This window comes from Antennarius striatus, chromosome 10 (genome assembly GCF_040054535.1).
Source record: "Antennarius striatus isolate MH-2024 chromosome 10, ASM4005453v1, whole genome shotgun sequence".
Taxonomy (NCBI): Eukaryota; Metazoa; Chordata; class Actinopteri; order Lophiiformes; family Antennariidae; genus Antennarius; species Antennarius striatus.
The window spans coordinates 385,001-402,500 of NC_090785.1; the positions used below are offsets into that span (position 1 = coordinate 385,001).

At 50.9% G+C, this 17,500-nt stretch overlaps 3 protein-coding genes across 6 annotated transcripts in view; 2 read left to right on the forward strand and 1 right to left on the reverse strand.

The window, feature by feature from the left end:
- Nucleotides 1–3,991, forward strand: part of LOC137602496 (5-hydroxytryptamine receptor 4-like) — a 33,445-nt gene extending 29,454 nt beyond the window's left edge. The window contains exon 7 of the mRNA XM_068325276.1: nucleotides 2,258–3,991. Within this exon, the coding sequence (XP_068181377.1) occupies nucleotides 2,258–2,345 (88 nt within the window). The 3' untranslated portion in view covers nucleotides 2,346–3,991. The remainder of the gene's footprint in view (nucleotides 1–2,257) is intronic.
- Nucleotides 3,992–10,033: 6,042 nt separating this feature from the next.
- LOC137602497 (ubiquitin-conjugating enzyme E2-17 kDa-like) lies at nucleotides 10,034–14,232 on the forward strand. Of its 3 annotated transcripts, none has more exons than XM_068325278.1 (7): nucleotides 10,034–10,374; nucleotides 11,763–11,826; nucleotides 11,900–11,955; nucleotides 12,728–12,805; nucleotides 12,949–13,054; nucleotides 13,128–13,221; nucleotides 13,332–14,232. In XM_068325278.1, exons 1-7 carry the CDS (start codon nucleotides 10,351–10,353, stop codon nucleotides 13,375–13,377), a joined length of 468 nt encoding a protein of 155 aa, XP_068181379.1. In that variant the 5' UTR covers nucleotides 10,034–10,350; the 3' UTR covers nucleotides 13,378–14,232. The 3 variants fall into 3 exon arrangements, with proteins under 3 accessions (XP_068181379.1, XP_068181380.1, XP_068181378.1); XM_068325279.1 differs by having other exon boundaries at nucleotides 10,040–10,374; nucleotides 11,900–11,931; XM_068325277.1 differs by lacking the exons at nucleotides 10,034–10,374; nucleotides 11,763–11,826; nucleotides 11,900–11,955 and adding an exon at nucleotides 11,982–12,590 and having other exon boundaries at nucleotides 12,701–12,805.
- A 211-nt stretch (nucleotides 14,233–14,443) lies between these two features.
- nfkb1 (nuclear factor of kappa light polypeptide gene enhancer in B-cells 1) overlaps nucleotides 14,444–17,500 on the reverse strand; it is an 8,762-nt gene continuing 5,705 nt past the window's right edge. For both annotated transcript variants that reach the window (XM_068325150.1, XM_068325151.1), the window contains exons 10-22: nucleotides 17,484–17,500; nucleotides 17,269–17,407; nucleotides 17,050–17,199; nucleotides 16,840–16,971; nucleotides 16,497–16,755; nucleotides 16,306–16,420; nucleotides 16,017–16,221; nucleotides 15,776–15,945; nucleotides 15,598–15,700; nucleotides 15,416–15,528; nucleotides 15,263–15,332; nucleotides 15,018–15,181; nucleotides 14,444–14,930 (exon numbers count right to left, since the gene is read on the reverse strand). The exon at nucleotides 17,484–17,500 is cut by the window's right edge and continues 75 nt beyond it. In XM_068325150.1, the coding sequence (XP_068181251.1) occupies nucleotides 14,712–14,930; nucleotides 15,018–15,181; nucleotides 15,263–15,332; nucleotides 15,416–15,528; nucleotides 15,598–15,700; nucleotides 15,776–15,945; nucleotides 16,017–16,221; nucleotides 16,306–16,420; nucleotides 16,497–16,755; nucleotides 16,840–16,971; nucleotides 17,050–17,199; nucleotides 17,269–17,407; nucleotides 17,484–17,500 (1,856 nt within the window). In that variant the 3' untranslated portion in view covers nucleotides 14,444–14,711. The remainder of the gene's footprint in view (nucleotides 14,931–15,017; nucleotides 15,182–15,262; nucleotides 15,333–15,415; nucleotides 15,529–15,597; nucleotides 15,701–15,775; nucleotides 15,946–16,016; nucleotides 16,222–16,305; nucleotides 16,421–16,496; nucleotides 16,756–16,839; nucleotides 16,972–17,049; nucleotides 17,200–17,268; nucleotides 17,408–17,483) is intronic.

The following is a 17,500-nucleotide window of genomic DNA, read 5'->3' on the forward strand; positions in this document are numbered from 1 at the left end:
TGGGGGGGGGCGGTCCCTGAAAACCGCAAAGAAAGGAAGTTGCATTAGAAACATTTTAGAGTGAAATCGTCCAATCATCTTGATTCCTCTGCCTTCTGAAGGGGGGGGCCCTGAGCGCCCCCCCCCCCCCCCCCGCAGCCCCTCCCACGCCTGCCTCTAAAACTAAGCCTGAAATTGAAGATGCTATCACTGCTACTGTTTTTGTTAGCGGCGCTAATCCCGGCGGATCCCAGAGACGAAGCCTGGGTATTATGGGATGGCTGCGGCGCCGGACGCCTCCTAATCGTCTCCATCTTTGTTTCACATCGCCTGCGGGTCTGAAAGCGTGTGATTCGTTCAAGGGGGGTTTATCCAATCGGATCTGGTTCCGCCTTCATCTCTGGAGCTCCGCCTCCACGCCGGCGGGAATCAGCTGACTGGAGTGTGACATCACACAAACACACCGGGACACACTCCTCTGTAAGCGGCGTATGTGATGAAGACGCCGTCGTCATGACGCCCACGTTTAGTTTCTGAGACGGATCAGGAAGTGGGTGTGGGTCAGGTGAGAATCATCCTGTGGGATTCTGGGAGTTTAACTGATTCTGTGGTTTTTGTGGGCAGACTTTCCAACCTCCTTGTTGCTAGGTGACCAGATCCTGTTTTCTGTAAACTTTGAGCAACTTTCGCCCCCCCCCCCCCCCCCCGTCTGTCGGGTGAAGCCGTCGCTAACGTCTCAGTTCTGCTCCGGTGACTTCCTGTCGTTTTACCCCCCCCCATCCTCTCATCAGCACCACAGCGGAGTGGGGGCCTCTCATCTCCTCCTCATGTGGAGAGGGGCTGGAAATGGACACTCATCGCCTGGGAGGGGGTCGTGTCGATCCATTAGCGTCAGACAAGAACGACTAAGTGGAATCTGGAGGGGGTGGGGCTACTCATGTTGTCTCCTCCTACTTGTCCTGTGCGCGGCGCCGACCGATGAGAGCACCTGATACCTGCTTCAGCCCTGCGGCGCCGTCGCAACCTCCACCGCGGCTCCACGTGGGCGGGGCAGGTCATGTGATACATTACAGACCTCCTCCTCCTCCTCGTTTCACCTGTATCATGTCCTGTCCTGACTCCAGTCCATCTTGTAAATCCTCAGATTGTTGGTCACAAGTCTGACCTTCAAAGGTCACATGACTCATCAAAACGGCGGAGCTTCTGTTCACAGCCCCTCACAGACGATCAGCGACCCATAACGAGCCATCACTAACGAAACTTTGCAGGGTCGCCATTTCCACCAGAGTAACCATAGCAACAACCACAGCGGCAACCGTAGCAACACAACCGTAGCAACAACCATAACAACAATTGTAACAACTGAAGCAACAACTGCAAAAATAACCATAACAACAACCATAACAATTGTAACAACAACCGTAACAACAACCATAATAACAATTGTAATAACAACTGTAGCAACAACCGTAGCAACAACCGTAACAACAACCATAGCAACAATCGTAATAACAACCGTACCAACAACCGTACCAACAACCGTACCAACAACCGTAGCAACAATCATAGTACCAACCGTACCAACAACCATAACAACAACCTAACAACAACCATAGCAACAACCATAACAATTGTAACAACAACTGTAGCAACAATTGTAACAACTGTAGCAACAACTGTAGCAAAAACCGTAACAACCGTAGCAACAACCATAACAACCGTAACAACAACCCTAACAACAATTGTAACAACAGCTGTAGCAACAACCGTAGCAACAATCATAGTAACAACCATACCAACAACCGTACCAACAACCGTACCAACAACCATACCAACAACCGTACCAACAACCGTACCAACAACCGTACCAACAACCATAAAAACAATTGTAACAGCTGTAGCAACAACCGCAGCGAGAACCGTAACAATCATAACAACAATTGTAATAACAGCTGTAGCAACAACTGTAGCAAAAATCGTAACAACCGTAACAACAACAGTAACAACAACCGTAACAACAACCGTAATAACCATAACAACAATTGTAACAACTACTGTAAGGACAACCGTAGCAACAACCGTAATGACAACTTGACCACTGGACTGGTACATGGGGGGGCTGGACTCCAGTGTCCTGGTGTAAACAGGGGGTGGTGATTTTTCCCCGGTGTGAGGACTGGGGCAGATGGAGGGGGAGGGGTTAACACATATCGTAGAGTAGGCGGGGTTAGGGTGTGGTGGGAGGCGGAGCTAACGTGTTGTGCCCTCTGCCCTTCAGGTACTCCGTCCTCCACAACGGGATCCTGATGGAGCAGGAGAAGAAGACCCTGCAGACCCACACCGAGTCTCTGGAGTCCTGTTTGTGACGGCACCGACCCGTCTCGCCCCTCGGTGACCCGTCTCGCCTCCCGGCGACCCGTCTCGCCCCCCGTCGACCCTTCTCACCCCCCGTCTCATCTTTCTGATGCTGCTGCTTCTCTGACTGAACCTGAACCTGAACCTCCATCAGGAGAACCAGCAGCAGAACTCTGGGAGCAGCGGACGTCGTGGGGCGGGGCTAATACCTGGAGTCAATTACGTTGCCAAAGCTATTTAATACGACCGGTTTGTGATTATTGAGCCCTGTCAGACGGTTGGTTCTGATCGGGTTCTGAAGCTGGAGGAACGATGTTCTGAGGCTTAACGTGACATTTACCCACGTCGAGATGAAATCTAACGCCCCCTAGTGGACACACCGGGTTCACTGAACCCCCCTAAGCTGTCAGGAAGACATGGATCCGAGACGGCTGTGAGTCCCGACCTGCTGACGGGCGTAACCTCTGATGGGCGTAACCTCTGATGGGCGTGACCTCTGATGGGCGTGACCTCTGAAGGGCCTGACCTCTGACGGGCGTGACCTCTAGTGGGTGGTGCCACAGAGGTCGTCCTCTCATCACCGCTCGAGGCAGCGTCTCCACATCCCGACAAATGCTGTTCATGAATCATTAACCAGGCATTGTGTGTGTGTGTGTGTGTGTGTGTGTGTGTGTGTGTGTGTGTGTGTGTGTGTGTGTGTGTGTGTGTGTGTGTGTGTCCGTATGCCAGTTTCCATGGTGATGCATGTTTTCGTGCCGGCGTGATGTTAGAGTGGATTAAATGCCCTTTTCCCATCATCCTACACTGCCCCTCCCCCCCGCGTTAGCCTCACAGGGCGTCTGAAAGGATGTAGACGAATTTCCACGGCGACGGGGGCGTGTGGATGGCGAGCGTCCAGTCGGGTCCTCAGGAAGATGGGATAGTGGGCGGAGCTTCATTTAGAACCACTGGCTTGTGATTGGTCTTCTGACGAGTCCAGAATCAGTTAGCATGTTAGCATGTTAGCACTGAAGACCCAACAGTAACCAGAAACTTGGTGTGTGGTGATGTAACATGATAGGCCACTCCCTTCACTTCTGCAGACCGACCAATCAGACGGACAGACGTCTGGGATGCTAATCAAACAGCTGTAATAATTATTGATCAGGTGATCAACGATTGAAGGCAGTGTTCCCGCCCTTCCTTTGGGACGACGGTGGACGGTTTCCTGTCTGAGCCACAGTTTCCATGGTGACGTCCCAACCGGTTTAGGTTAGAACTGGACCCACCGGGCGTACCGGGTCGTCTCTGGTTCGGCCCCCATTCACCCATTCAGACAGTCTGGAATGACTCCGCCCCTCATGAGTCCAACCAGGAGACCCCTGACCTGAGTCCACCTGAGTCCACTTCAGTCCACCCCCCCCAGCAGACAGTGAACTCCCCTTTGATCCCAGGAGTTATTCCGTTCTCTGATCCCTCATTGGTTCTCCATCAGGAACATCGGCATGACGACAGAACAGTGAGAACAAACGTCTTGAGGAGACGTCACAATTAGATTAAATGATTAGATTATCAGGAACTGAAATCATTTCTTTAATCTTTTAACATCCAGACGCTGAATTCAGTGGATTCTCCCTAAAGTCTGATTCCAGTTTATTGATCTGACTCAAACGTAGTGTTTAACGTCTCCTTCACAATAAACCTCATTTAATAATAACAATAATAATAAAAATAAGATTTAATAGTAAACCTATTAGTAATAATGAAAAATATAATTATACTAAGAATTATTATTAATAATAAAATAATTCTAATAATTATTAATAATAATCATTAGTGTTATTATATTATTGTTTATTATTATTGCCATAATAATAATGATCATAAGCTGTTTAAATCAATCCACTGGACTTTCAAGAAAAGTCCAGTGGATTGATTGGATAAGAATGACCTGGAGAACAGAGAACCTACACAGACCATAATAATAATAATAATTATTACTATTATTATTATTATTTTAATAATAGGAAAAATAATAATCTTTTCTCTCGTCTAAACTCAAAAACATCCAACTGTTTTTTGTCTTTGCTTCGCCCACCTCTACGGATGCAGTCTGTGGAAGCTGAATGTCAGGCTGTGTGTGTGTGTGTGTGTGTGTGTGTGTGTGTGTGTGTGTGTGTGTGTGTGTGTGTGTGTGTGTGTGTGTGTGTGTGTGTGTGTGTGTGTGTGTGTGTGTGTGTGTGTGTGTGTGTGTGTGTGTGTGTGTGTGTGTGTGTGTGTGTGTGTGTGTTGTGTGGGTAGCTCCTCAATAACCTAGAGTCAGTGAACTCCAGCGTCGCCCACCTTCATGAAATTTAATGAGTGTTTGGAGCCGTTTTTGGAGACGTTCCAGAGCGTCAGCAGACAAACGGACTCGGATCAGGATCCGGTCAAAAACGCCTCCGACGGCCCGGAATGAAAAATATTTTGTTCTCGCCTCCGTCCACCTGTGGAGGAATTCAGGTTTAGTCTCGCTTCATTTGGTTCCACGTGACGGTCACTGGACTGGAGGTCCTGGTGGTCCTGGTGGACCTGGTAGGGTTAGTTTGGGCCCAGATTGTGCAGCAGAACTTTTCTACCTTCATCCAAACCAGTTTAATTCCATCCCTTCCCCTTGAGCCTCTAAATGAGTTTTCTTCCTAAATATCCCATCATGCATCTGTGTCCAGTCTTGGGGTTCTGAAGTGTCATGAAGAATTAAAGAACCCAAAGAAACCGTGAGGCTTTGTGACGGATCAATAACTGAATATTAAAACTCCAGTAACCAAGATTTTATCAATAATCTCCGATCCATCGCTCATCCATGGCTCATCCATCGTCCATCGCTCATCCATCCTTCATCCATCCTTCATCACTCATCCATATCTCATCCATCGCTCATCCACCATTCATCCATCGTTCATCCATCGTTCATACATCGTTCATCCATCACTCATCCATCATTGGGTCTCGTTGCTCCGGTTCCCTCAGGAAAAATTTAACTCTTCATGTACCAAATGGGAATTGGGAGCTGAACACTCTGGGGCGGCACCATCGATGGAGAACGACTTCCTGACAGTTCAGTTTGGGTTCAGGGCGTTTGGGTCAGGTGGGGGGAGTGTCTTGAATAATTTGCCCTGGTCCTGTTGGTAACGCTGTTTGATGATGATGATGATGATGATGATGATGAGTTGTCCTCCATGTCTCTTCATCTCCTGTTTGATTTCTTCGTGACTCCGCCCCCTCTAGCCTGAATGTGGGCGTGAATGTCCAACAGGTGTCCAGCAGCTGGTTATTTATTGGACAGAACCCAGCGGGCGTGTCCACACCTGCAGGAAGCAGAGTGTGATCCTCCTGTTGCTAGGAGACGGTCCAGATAATGGCTAATTAAAGATTAAAGCGATGTTGATAATCCCTGTGTCCACTTCCTTTGTGGCGGCGATAGCGGCGCCGGCGAGCTGATTAAAACCTAAAGAACTTCCTGTTTCCTGTCAGATAATCCTCACACTTTCCTGTCGGGGGGGGACTTTGACATGAAGGGTTTGTCCAACGAGACGCGTCTCGGTTCGCCGGGTCGGTTCTAGTCACTGAATTAATTACATCAACATCTGAGACAGAAAGGCGTGTCCACCGGGCCCCCCATCCAGCTGGGGTCCAATCAGATCCCTGCTCACGAGTCCCAAACACGAGCTGGGGTCAAGGTTAACAAGTTCCAGCCAATCTTCAGTCCTTCACCACAAGTTAGGGTAGAGTTTAAGGTAGAAGTTAGGGTAGGGTATAGGTTAGGGTTAGGTAAGAGGTTAGGTTAGGGTAGAGGTCAGGGTAGAGGTTAGGGTAGAGGTTAAGTTAGGGTTAGGGTAGAGGTTAGGTTAGGGTTAGGGTAGAGATTAGGTTAGCATAGAGTTTAGGTTAGGGTAGAGGTCAGGGTAGACGTTAGGTTAGGGTAGAGGTTAGGGTAGAGGTTAGGTTAGGGTTAGGGTAGAGATTAGTTAGCATAGAGTTTAGGTTAAGGTAGAGGTCAGGGTAGACGTTAGGTTAGGGTAGAGGTTAGGGTTAGGGTAGAGGTTAGGGTAGGGTTAGGGTAGAGGTTAGGTTAGAGGTTAGGGTTAGGGTAGACATTAGGTTAGGGTAGAGGTTAGGGTTAGGGTAGAGGTTAGGGTAGGGTAGAGGTTAGAGTAGAGGTTAGGGTAGAGGTTAGGTTAGAGGTTAGGGTTAGGGTAGACATTAGGTTAGGGTAGAGGTTAGGATTAGGGTAGAGGTTAGGTAAGAGGTTAGGGTCGGCAATAGGTTAGGGTAGAGGGTAGGGTGTGTGTTTAACCCTTTAGTTAACCTTCAGTGTGTTTAACCCTTTAGTTAACCTTCAGTGTGTTTAACCCTTTAGTTAACCTTCAGTGTGTTTAACCCTTTAGTTAACCTTCAGTGTGTTTAACCCTTTAGTTAACCTTCAGTGTGTTTAACCCTTTAGTTAACCTTCAGTGTGTTTAACCCTTTAGTTAACCTTCAGTGTGTTTAACCCTTTAGTTAACCTTCAGTGTGTTTAACCCTTTAGTTAACCTTCAGTGTGTTTAACCCTTTAGTTAACCTTCAGTGTGTTTAACCCTTTAGTTAACCTTCAGTGTGTTTAACCCTTTAGTTAACCTTCAGTGTGTTTAACCCTTTAGTTAACCTTCAGTGTGTTTAACCCTTTAGTTAACCTTCAGTGTGTTTAACCCTTTAGTTAACCTTCAGTGTGTTTAACCCTTTAGTTAACCTTCAGTGTGTTTAACCCTTTAGTTAACCTTCAGTGTGTTTAACCCTTTAGTTAACCTTCAGTGTGTTTAACCCTTTAGTTAACCTTCAGTGTGTTTAACCCTTTAGTTAACCTTCAGTGTGTTTAACCCTTTAGTTAACCTTCAGTGTGTTTAACCCTTTAGTTAACCTTCAGTGTGTTTAACCCTTTAGTTAACCTTCAGTGTGTTTAACCCTTTAGTTAACCTTCAGTGTGTTTAACCCTTTAGTTAACCTTCAGTGTGTTTAACCCTTTAGTTAACATTCAGTGTGTTTAACCCTTTAGTTAACCTTCAGTGTGTTTAACCCTTTAGTTAACCTTCAGTGTGTTTAACCCTTTAGTTAACCTTCAGTGTGTTTAACCCTTTAGTTAACCTTCAGTGTGTTTAACCCTTTAGTTAACCTTCAGTGTGTTTAACCCTTTAGTTAACCTTCAGTGTGTTTAACCCTTTAGTTAACATTCAGTGTGTTTAACCCTTTAGTTAACCTTCAGTGTGTTTAACCCTTTAGTTAACCTTCAGTGTGTTTAACCCTTTAGTTAACCTTCAGTGTGTTTAACCCTTTAGTTAACCTTCAGTGTGTTTAACCCTTTAGTTAACCTTCAGTGTGTTTAACCCTTTAGTTAACCTTCAGTGTGTTTAACCCTTTAGTTAACCTTCAGTGTGTTTAACCCTTTAGTTAACATTCAGTGTGTTTAACCCTTTAGTTAACCTTCAGTGTGTTTAACCCTTTAGTTAACCTTCAGTGTGTTTAACCCTTTAGTTAACCTTCAGTGTGTTTAACCCTTTAGTTAACCTTCAGTGTGTTTAACCCTTTAGTTAACCTTCAGTGTGTTTAACCCTTTAGTTAACCTTCAGTGTGTTTAACCCTTTAGTTAACATTCAGTGTGTTTAACCCTTTAGTTAACCTTCAGTGTGTTTAACCCTTTAGTTAACCTTCAGTGTGTTTAACCCTTTAGTTAACCTTCAGTGTGTTTAACCCTTTAGTTAACCTTCAGTGTGTTTAACCCTTTAGCTGCTGCTTCATGTTTCTGGTTCTTCACCAGTCATTTGGGTTAGAACTATAGTTCTTCTCTCCAGTGGAACCAAAACCCGTATATCTGCTCCATCATCAGGATCACCTGGTGCTCCAGTGGGAAGAACCCTGGTTAGGTTCATCCAGCACACCTGTCCCCTGTCAGGAGGGGGCGGAGCCTCAGCGCCACAATCAGGACCAATGGCAATGAGGCGGTTTGCCTTTTAGAAGATTGTCTGAGGAGACACATGTGGAACGTTCCCATTGGTTTCGCCCCCCAAGCCATGAAGTGGTTTGGTCCAATTAGGGTTGGGTCTATACAGCCCTTCAAGGGGGGGGGCAGTGGGTCTCTGTGTATGACAGTGGTCACGATGACCAGCTTCAGAACCGACACCCTACCCTAACCACCAGCAGGACCCTGAAGACCCCCAGAGCTCCAAGCCTCAGGACTGGAGCTCATTAACGTGAGGGGGCGTGGCCCACCAGGGTGCGGTACCTGAACGAATCACACAGCTCATTAACAAGATAGGGGCGTGGCCCACCAGGGAGCGGTACCTAAACGGATCCCGGAGGACGACCTGCTGGAGTCACGTCCTACGAGAAGAGACTGTAGGACACCTGCTGGACGGCAGGTGGAACTGCACTCTCACAGGTTCACACACCTCAATAACACCACTGAGGTGTGTTACGGTGAATTTCTATATGTATTTATGGTTTATTTCTATATTTATGGTTTATTTCTATATGGTTTATTTCTATATATATGGTTTATTTCTATATGTATGGTTTATTTCTATATTTATGGTTTATTTCTATATGTATTTATGGTTTATTTCTATATTTATGGTTTATTTCTATATTAATGGTTTATTTCTATATGTATTTATGGTTTCACGGTGTAAAACTGATTTAATTGTCAATTAATTTGCAGATTATTTAAACAAAAAGTGATCAGTGGGTTAATTTAATTGGTGATCAAAGTGCTGACTGGTTAATCGCCGTGGAGACTCGTTAGAACCTGTGAGAACCTGTTAATCAAATCTGACTGACTGTCAGCTGACTTCCTGTTCCACGCGGGGACTGAATTTAAATTGCCTAATCTTCCTCAAGTGCTGCGAAGATTTAGATAAATAATCTAATCTTCTTCTTCCAGGCAGCAACTTTAAATCTAATTTCAGCCTCATAAAAAAACCGGAATAAGCATAAAATCTAAAATTTAAATGGTAGCTCTGTGGAACGTGCGCGGCTTCCACTGAGACAAATACTCTGAATTATACACGACATTTTAATTAAACGGCAATTCATGTTCCGATCCAGGTTTAAAGTTAAACCTTTTGCAAAGTTAATGTTAAATCATTCTGCAAAACCCATGAAGGAGGTCTGAATTTGATATGTGAAGACCTGGAAAAGAGTCAGTGAGACCTCGACTTAGGAACAGAGTGAGACCTCCTCTCCTTGGACCAGAGACCTCCTGTCTTTGGAATAGAGTGAGACCTCCTCTTTGGATCTGGATCAGAGTGAGATCTCCTCTTCGGATTTGGATCAGAGTGAGACCTCCTCTCTGGATCAGAGTGAGACCTCCTCTCCTTGGATCAGAGTGAGACCTCCTCTCTTTGGATCAGAGTGAGACCTCCTGTCTTTGGAACAGAGTGAGACCTCCTGTCTTTGGAACAGAGTGAGACCTCCTGTCTTTGGAACAGAGTGAGACCTCCTGTCTTTTAGAACAGAGTGAGACCTCTTGTCTTTAGATCAGAGTGAGACTTCTTGTCTTTGGAACAGAGTGAGACCTCCTGTCTTTTAGAACAGAGTGAGACCTCTTGTCTTTAGATCAGAGTGAGACCTCCTGTCTTTTAGAACAGAGTGAGACCTCTTGTCTTTGGATCAGAGTGAGACTTCTTGTCTTTGGAACAGAGTGAGACCTCTTGTTTTTGGATCAGAGTGGGACCTCCTCCCGGTGGAGCTGCTCCCGTTAACGGAAGACATTTTGAGCTCCGGTCTCTCCGGTCTTCATCCAGCCTGAACGCGGGGCTTCCTGCTGGACTGTCGGCCTCCGGTCTCCGTTCCTCGCGCTCCACGTCCAGCTTTAGCCGACCTGTCGCATGAGGTTCTCGGCCAGCGAGCAGCGCCTGTCACCTCCAAGCTAGCGCCTTATAGATGCTAGTTAGCTAGCGGCAGCTAGCTGGCCTCCTCCTCCTGCTCCTCCTTCTCCTGCTCCTCCTCGGTCTCTTCACGGACGGAATGGCGTTAAAACGCATCTCCAAGGTAACGGGAGCCCACAGTCACATTAAATCAACAGGAAGTGAGACCTGTCGGTTCCAGCGGTTAGCATGCGGTTAGCATGTAGCTACAGCTAGCCCTACTGACAGCGGGCTAGCTGCTGGTGACACACCGGGTCTACCGGTCCGGTCCGGTTCGGGCGGACACCGGTTCGTTTGGGTTTACGTCGTGATCGACCGGACCGGGAGGGGGCGCCCCCCCCCCCGCGGCAGGCCGGATGTTCCCCCGGGAATAACGGTTCCGCTCTGGAGCTGCTGTTAGCCGTTAGCTTTAGCCGCGGTCAGAGGCCTCGAGCTGCACCGGCGTTGTTGGTTGTTATTGTTGTTGTTTACGGCTTTAAGTCTGAAGTTTTTATCTAAAGTTTGAGAGGTCACGTGGTGTTGTGATGACGTGTTAAATTATAAAATAAAAACTGAAAAGTTCTGAATTTTGAAAAACCTCAAATCAAAGTCAAATAACCTGGAGTTTGTTAGCAATGCTAACAATGAATTAGCATTGATTGATTGATGATCGGATCCTGATGTGTCTCAGAGTTAGATTTGAACCCAGTATGTTTTTGTTGCTATGGTAACAGTTCTAGGTATTGATTATTAGTGTCTGATTGCTAGTGATCGGTGATTGATTGATCCGGTCTGGTGTATCCTGTTACCTCGTCACCGGTTAGGCGCTCCAGTTTGTGATGGGTTCAAACCCCACGATTGGTGGGTCTGGTTCTCAGACGGTTCTGATTGGTTAGTGTCAGGGGGCGGGGCATATCTACTGCCCGCCCACAGACCACGTGTCTGCTCTGAGGGTGGAGCCATGTGATCACAGACATATAACCTGTTTGTCTCTTACGTCTCTAGAAGCCTAGCTAACGGTCGTTAGCGGTTAGCCGTAGGAAACCTGCTGGACGTCAAACCAACAGGACGTTCACACCCGCCGGGGGAAACGGATCCAAGATTTCCACCGTGTGAGACGTGGACGTGTGTCCGTTCCTTCCAGGAGGCGGGGTCAGACCTTTGTGGGAGGAGCTAGGGTCATGTGGGTGGAATCCTGTGATGATCTGTTAGCATCAACAGACCAATCGAACGGTGGCCTGGTTCCAGACGTTAGCCCGACCCGGTGTGGTTCTGGTTCAAGACGTTAGCCCGACCCGGTGTGGTTCTGGTTCCAGACGTTAGCCCGACCCGGTGTGGTTCTGGTTCCAGACGTTAGCCCGACCCGGTGTGGTTCTGGTTCCAGACGTTAGCCCGACCCGGTGTGGTTCTGGTTCCAGACGTTAGCCCGACCCGGTGTGGTTCTGGTTCCAGACGTTAGCCCGACCCGGTGTGGTTCTGGTTCCAGACGTTAGCCCGACCCGGCCGTGTCTAATCGCTGGTGTTCTGTCCCAGGAGCTGACGGATCTGTCCAGAGACCCCCCCGCTCAGTGCTCTGCCGGACCCGTGGGCGACGACTGTAAGAACACTCTACATCCACCGTCGGTTGTCCAGCCGTCGGTTGTTCCGTTAACTCTTCTTCTCTCTTCCAGTGTTTCACTGGCAGGCCACCATCATGGGACCCGTGAGTATGACCCGCATGACACATGTATGTACAGCATGTTATCAGCAACATGTGTGTCTGTGTTCTTAGTGTGTTCTTAGCATCTTATCAATGTGTTCTAAGCGTGTTGTTAGCATGTAATCAAGGTGTTCTTAGCATGTCATCAACATGTTCTTAACTTGTTCTTAGCATGTTATCAACATGCTTTAAGCATGTTGTAATCAACTTGTTCTTAGCGTGTCATCACTGTGTTTTTAATGTGTCATCAGTATGTAATCATTGTGTTTTTAGCGTGTTCTTAGCATGTTATGTACGTATTGTTAGCATGTCATTGGCATGTTCTTAAAGTGTTCTTAGCATGTCATTGACAAGTTCATAGCGTGTCCTCTGTGTGTTCTTAACGTATTCTTAGTGTGTGGAGCAGCATTTGGTAACTCTGTACCGTCATGTTGGGGTCACGTCGGCGTCGTGTTGGGGACACATCGGGGTCGTGTTGGGGTCGCGTCGTGTCGTGTTGGGGTCGCGTCGTGTCGTGTTGGGGTCACGTCGGGGTCGTGTTGGGGTCACGTCGGCGTCGTGTTGGGGTTGCGTCGTGTTGGGGTCGCATCGTGTTGGGTCATGTCGTGTTGGGGTCACGTCGGCGTCGTGTTGGGGTCACGTCGGGGTCGTGTTGGGGTCACGTCGGGGTCGTGTTGGGGTCACGTCGGGGTCGTGTTGGGGTCACGTCGGGGTCGTGTTGGGGTCACGTCGGGGTCGTGTTGGGGTCACGTCGGGGTCGTGTTGGGGTCAGGTGACACACTGTCCTCTCCTCCTGCAGCCTGACAGTCCCTACCAGGGCGGAGTCTTCTTCCTCACCATCCACTTCCCCACAGATTACCCCTTCAAACCGCCCAAGGTCAGTGACTCACACACAGTGTGTATCAGAACCGATGTGTTAGCATCAGGATGCTAGCTAACTGCCCCCCTTCTGAGACCCCGCTGTGCTGACTGCTTTGTTTGATCCCCTCCCTATGCCCCGCCCCCGGCCCCGCCCCCCAGGTGGCGTTCACCACCAGGATCTACCACCCCAACATCAACAGCAACGGCAGCATCTGCCTCGACATCCTGCGGTCGCAGTGGTCCCCGGCGCTGACCATCTCTAAAGGTAAGCCCTGCCCCCGGGCACGGTCGGCCCCGCCCACGGGGCGGGGCAGTGACCCGTGTCCCCCTGTCTGCAGTCCTGCTGTCCATCTGCTCGCTCCTGTGTGACCCCAACCCCGATGACCCCCTGGTGCCCGAGATCGCCCGGATCTACAAGACAGACTCTGTGAAGTGAGTCGGCGACCTTTAAATTTTAACCTCTCAGTCGATGACACGCCCACCTCTGGGCTGGTACCATATATGGTCTGCTTCCTGCTGCTCACCTGCTGTTTGGTCTGCAGGTATAACAAGACAGCTCAGGACTGGACCCATAAGTACGCCATGTGAGCCACGCCCCCTCCCCTGGGACAAACTGTTGGACCGTTGTGTGGCCACGCCCCCTCGTCAGCCAATCACGGGCAGTTTGTTCACCTTTGTTTTCCTTCGACGCTTTTAATTTAATTTTCGTGGCTTTCTGAACTGAACTGAGTGACGCTGGAGGAGCCGTCAACGTGCCAACGGACGCCGTCGCCACAGCGACACCCCGCCCCTTAATGCATGTCAGTGATTGGTCCGTGTGCTGCTGAGGTCGTCCACTAAAAAAAGAGTTTGGATTTCATTCTGTCGTTTGTTTTTGGGGCCGTTCAGTCTGGAGGAGACTGGAGGCTCAGCGGCGGATCAATCGATTGGCTGATTGATCCATTGACTGATCGACTGACGGATCGATCGACTGACTGGTTTATCCACTGATCGATCGATCTGACTGCGGGAGTGATCGATCGACTGATGGATCCACTGATTAACTGATTGATCAGTTGACTGATCCATTGACTAATCAACATATGTTTCAAACGACTGACCGCTCAAGTGATCGATCGACTGATTGACTGACTAATCGACTGATGGATCGATCGACTGACTGGTAGATCGATTGACTGATCGACTGATTGATCCACTGATCGATCGACCGACTGCTCGAATGATCGGCTGATTGATCCACTGTTCAATCCACTGACTGATCCACTGAGTGATCGATTGATCGACTGATTGACACACTGATCCGCTGATCGATCTAGCGATCGATCGACTGATACCTGATCGTTTCCTCGTTGATCAAACTGCAGCGTCTCTTCGTTTTGTCTGCAGTCGATTCACATTCTGTTTGATCTTAATTTTACTGAATAAAATATTTATCAAACTCAACACGTGATTGGTTCTGAATGATCACCGCCTGCTAGCTAACAGCTAACAGGCTAACCTGAGCACAGCCTGGACCCCGCCTTCATGCTAAAACCTTCATGCTAAGCTAACAGGTGTGGTTCTGCTCCGGTCCTCGGAGGAGCCGTGTCCTGATGGGCGGAGCCTAGTGCTAAGCTAGCAGGTGTATGCTAGATAAAAGGAAAATAACTGAATATATAAATATAAAAAACTTTATTTAAAAAAGAGCAGAAGCGATGGGACACTGTACAGCGCAGAGACGTAAACTTCCTGTTTGCTCTGGACTTCCTTTCCCACAATGCTTTGCATCATGTCTCCTCACTTGAAGCAGTAAAATTCACACAGAACACGGCTGAAACATACGTGGCCTTAAAACATTAAAAACACGCGTGTTGGGGAGACAGGTGGGCGTCGGCCTTGAGCCCCCCCGGAACCCCTTCTTAATGTTCGAGCCAATCAGGCGGCTACGCCGTGGATAGCTCCACCCCGCTGTCACATGCGCCGCTGTCCAGCCGGACGTCCAGCTTGGGGTCGTGACCCTGAGGCCCGCCTGTCGTCTCATTGGTCGGCTCAGACTCCTGGTCGCCGGGGTGACGCAGCGCCCCCTCCAGGATTCTCAGCGCCCCGCGGGCGTCGACAGCCCTCAGGCCAGCCAGAAGGTCGCTGACGGTCCCGCCCGAAACCTGCAGGAGGGGTCAGAGGTCAACCGGGGGCGGAGCGGGCGTGGCGTCGTCCAGTTGGCGTGGCACCCTCCGGTGGGCGTGTCCTACCTCGTAGCTGTCCAGTAGGGTCTTGGCGGGGGAGGGGCTCAGTCTGAACGCCATGTTGAGGATCCCCAGCCCCAGACTGTGGGCCACGCCTTCCCAGCAGGCTTCACTCTCCAGGGCGCCGCACAGCTGCTGCTTGACCCCCACGTCCAGACCCCCCAGGTCACCTGAAAAAACAACTGCCGTTAGAGGCACCGCCTCCAGGGGGTGGAGCCTACCCTTAAAGGGACAGCTCCCCATAGACTCACCTGGTGGGGGGGTGAAGGGGTTCTGTGGAGACTCAGGTTCATACACTTTACCTCGGAGGAGCTCCAACACCTGTAAACAAACAGAAACACCAGTGCTCTTATTTTGAAGGCTCTGGATACTTTTATTCTCCTAAAGCAGACGCCTTCCTGTACCTGAGCGCTGGCGGCCATGTTTAGGGGCGTGGTTCCTGGTATGTAGCCTTCATCCTCCTCCTCTTCCTCCCTGAAGAAAAGCGGCTCACAGTTCTCCTTCTGCGGGTCGGCGCCTGTGGGGGGGAGTATGACATCACATACAGACGCTACATCAGCTAGGCTATGCTAATGGCGTGCCTCACCTGCTGCCATCAGGAGCGCCGTCAGCTTGACGGAACCCCGCCCTGCTGCGATGTGGAGGGGGGTGGAGCCGTTGAAGGTGCAGCTGTCCACATTGGCGTTTCCCTGGCGACAGAAAACAAACCTTCAGGACGTCCCGGCGACCCCTCCCCGTTGACCACGCCCCTGACCCCGCCCCACCTCCAGCAGCAGACACCCTGCCAGCGACACGTTGTTGCTCTCGGTGGCGAGGTGCAGCGCCGTCCGCCCACAGCCACGCCCCTGAGCCTCCACGTTAGCCCCGCCCTCCAGCAGCGCCCTGAGGGACGCCAGCTGATTGGCCAGGACCGCCAGGTGGATGGCACACAGACCTGTAACCATGGGAACAGATGAGTGGCGTGTCGGGCAAGCCCCGTGGGCGTGGCCCCGTGGGCGTGGCTACCTGCCGTGTTGGCGACCTCCAGCAGCCCCCGGAGCTCCTGGAAGCGGAGCAGGAAGGCCACCATCCCCCCCCGCCCCTCCAGCTGGGACGCCAGGTGCAGCACCGTGTTGCCATGGCGATCCGTCAGGGTTGGGTCGGCGCCGGCCGCCAGCAGCGCCGCCGCCGCTTCCCTCTGCTGTGTGATCACCGCCAGGTGCAAAGGAGTCTGGGAAACAGGAGGAGTGGCTTTGTGACATCATCATGACTGAAGGCGGCTGCTGATTGGCTGCTGGCGACCAACCACACGCACCTGATACAGGTGGTTCCTTCGGTTCAGCACTTCCTGCCCGGGGAGGCGGGACGCCACCTGCGTCAGGCTCCGCAGCGCCCCCTGCTGGTGGTGCAGGACGGCCAGGTGCAGCCCGCTGGGGGGAGACAGACGCGTCAGGAGGCAGCTGATTGGACGAGAGCCCACCTGTGAGGCGCTTCCTGTTTACTGACGTGTCTCCGTCCTCGTCCCCGGCGGCCAGAAGGGGGCGCTGGGGGGCCAGGAGGTAGGCGGGGTCCCCGCTGACCGCATACCGGAACAGCGCCTCCAGCTGGCTGCTGGCCAATAGGAGGCACTCGTCTGACGCCCTGACTCCTCCCTCTTCAGTCGTGGCTCCGCCCTCTGGACCTCCAGGAAGGGGCGGAGCCTCCAGTATGCCAGAACTGGATTTGTCGTCCAGGTCGCTGTCGTCCATCAGGTCGCCGCCCGGACCTGAGAGACGAGAACGACAGGGTCAGGGGTCACGACCCGGGGCCCCCAGCAGGGGGCAGTGTGAGTTGACTGGAGGCCACTCACCATGTTTAACTCCGCCTCCTCCTGCTGCTGCTCCGCCTCCTCCCAGACCAGCTGAGTACCCGGTGGTGAACGCTCCGCCCCCCCCTGCGGCTCCGCCCCCGTAGTTGAAGGTGGTGAAGCTCTGGTAGTACGCTGGTGGACCAAACAAACCACCTCAGGGCTCCAGACTCAACCCAACTTCAGCAGCAGAGCTCAGAGCAGCTGGTTTACCTCCAGCCCCGCCTCCAGGGGCGGGGCCTCCTGCAGAGGGCCCTCCCCCTCCTCCTGCTCCTCCTCCTCGGTACAGACCCCCCCCTCCTCCGCTGAAGTCCTGGAAGTCCGGTAACGTCTTCTGACGCTTCCTCTGCACCTCCTCCTTGTCTGGACAGGAAGTAGAACAGGTGAGGGGCGGGGCCAGGTGGCCCACCTGACCAGAGGGGCGGGGCCTACCTCTGATCTGGGGGTGGTAGGTGAAGGGTTTGGGCTCGCTGGTCTCGTGGTCCGACCTCCTCTTCAGCTGGACCAGCACCGAGGTGGGCTTCTGGAGGTTCTGGTCCCGGTACTTGGGGGTCTTGAACACGATGGCGAACTGAAGACAGGAAGTAGATCCAACCAATCAGGGGGTCAGCAGAGCAGAGGATCTCCACAAAGCTCCGCCCACTCACCTGTCTGTGGACGTCTG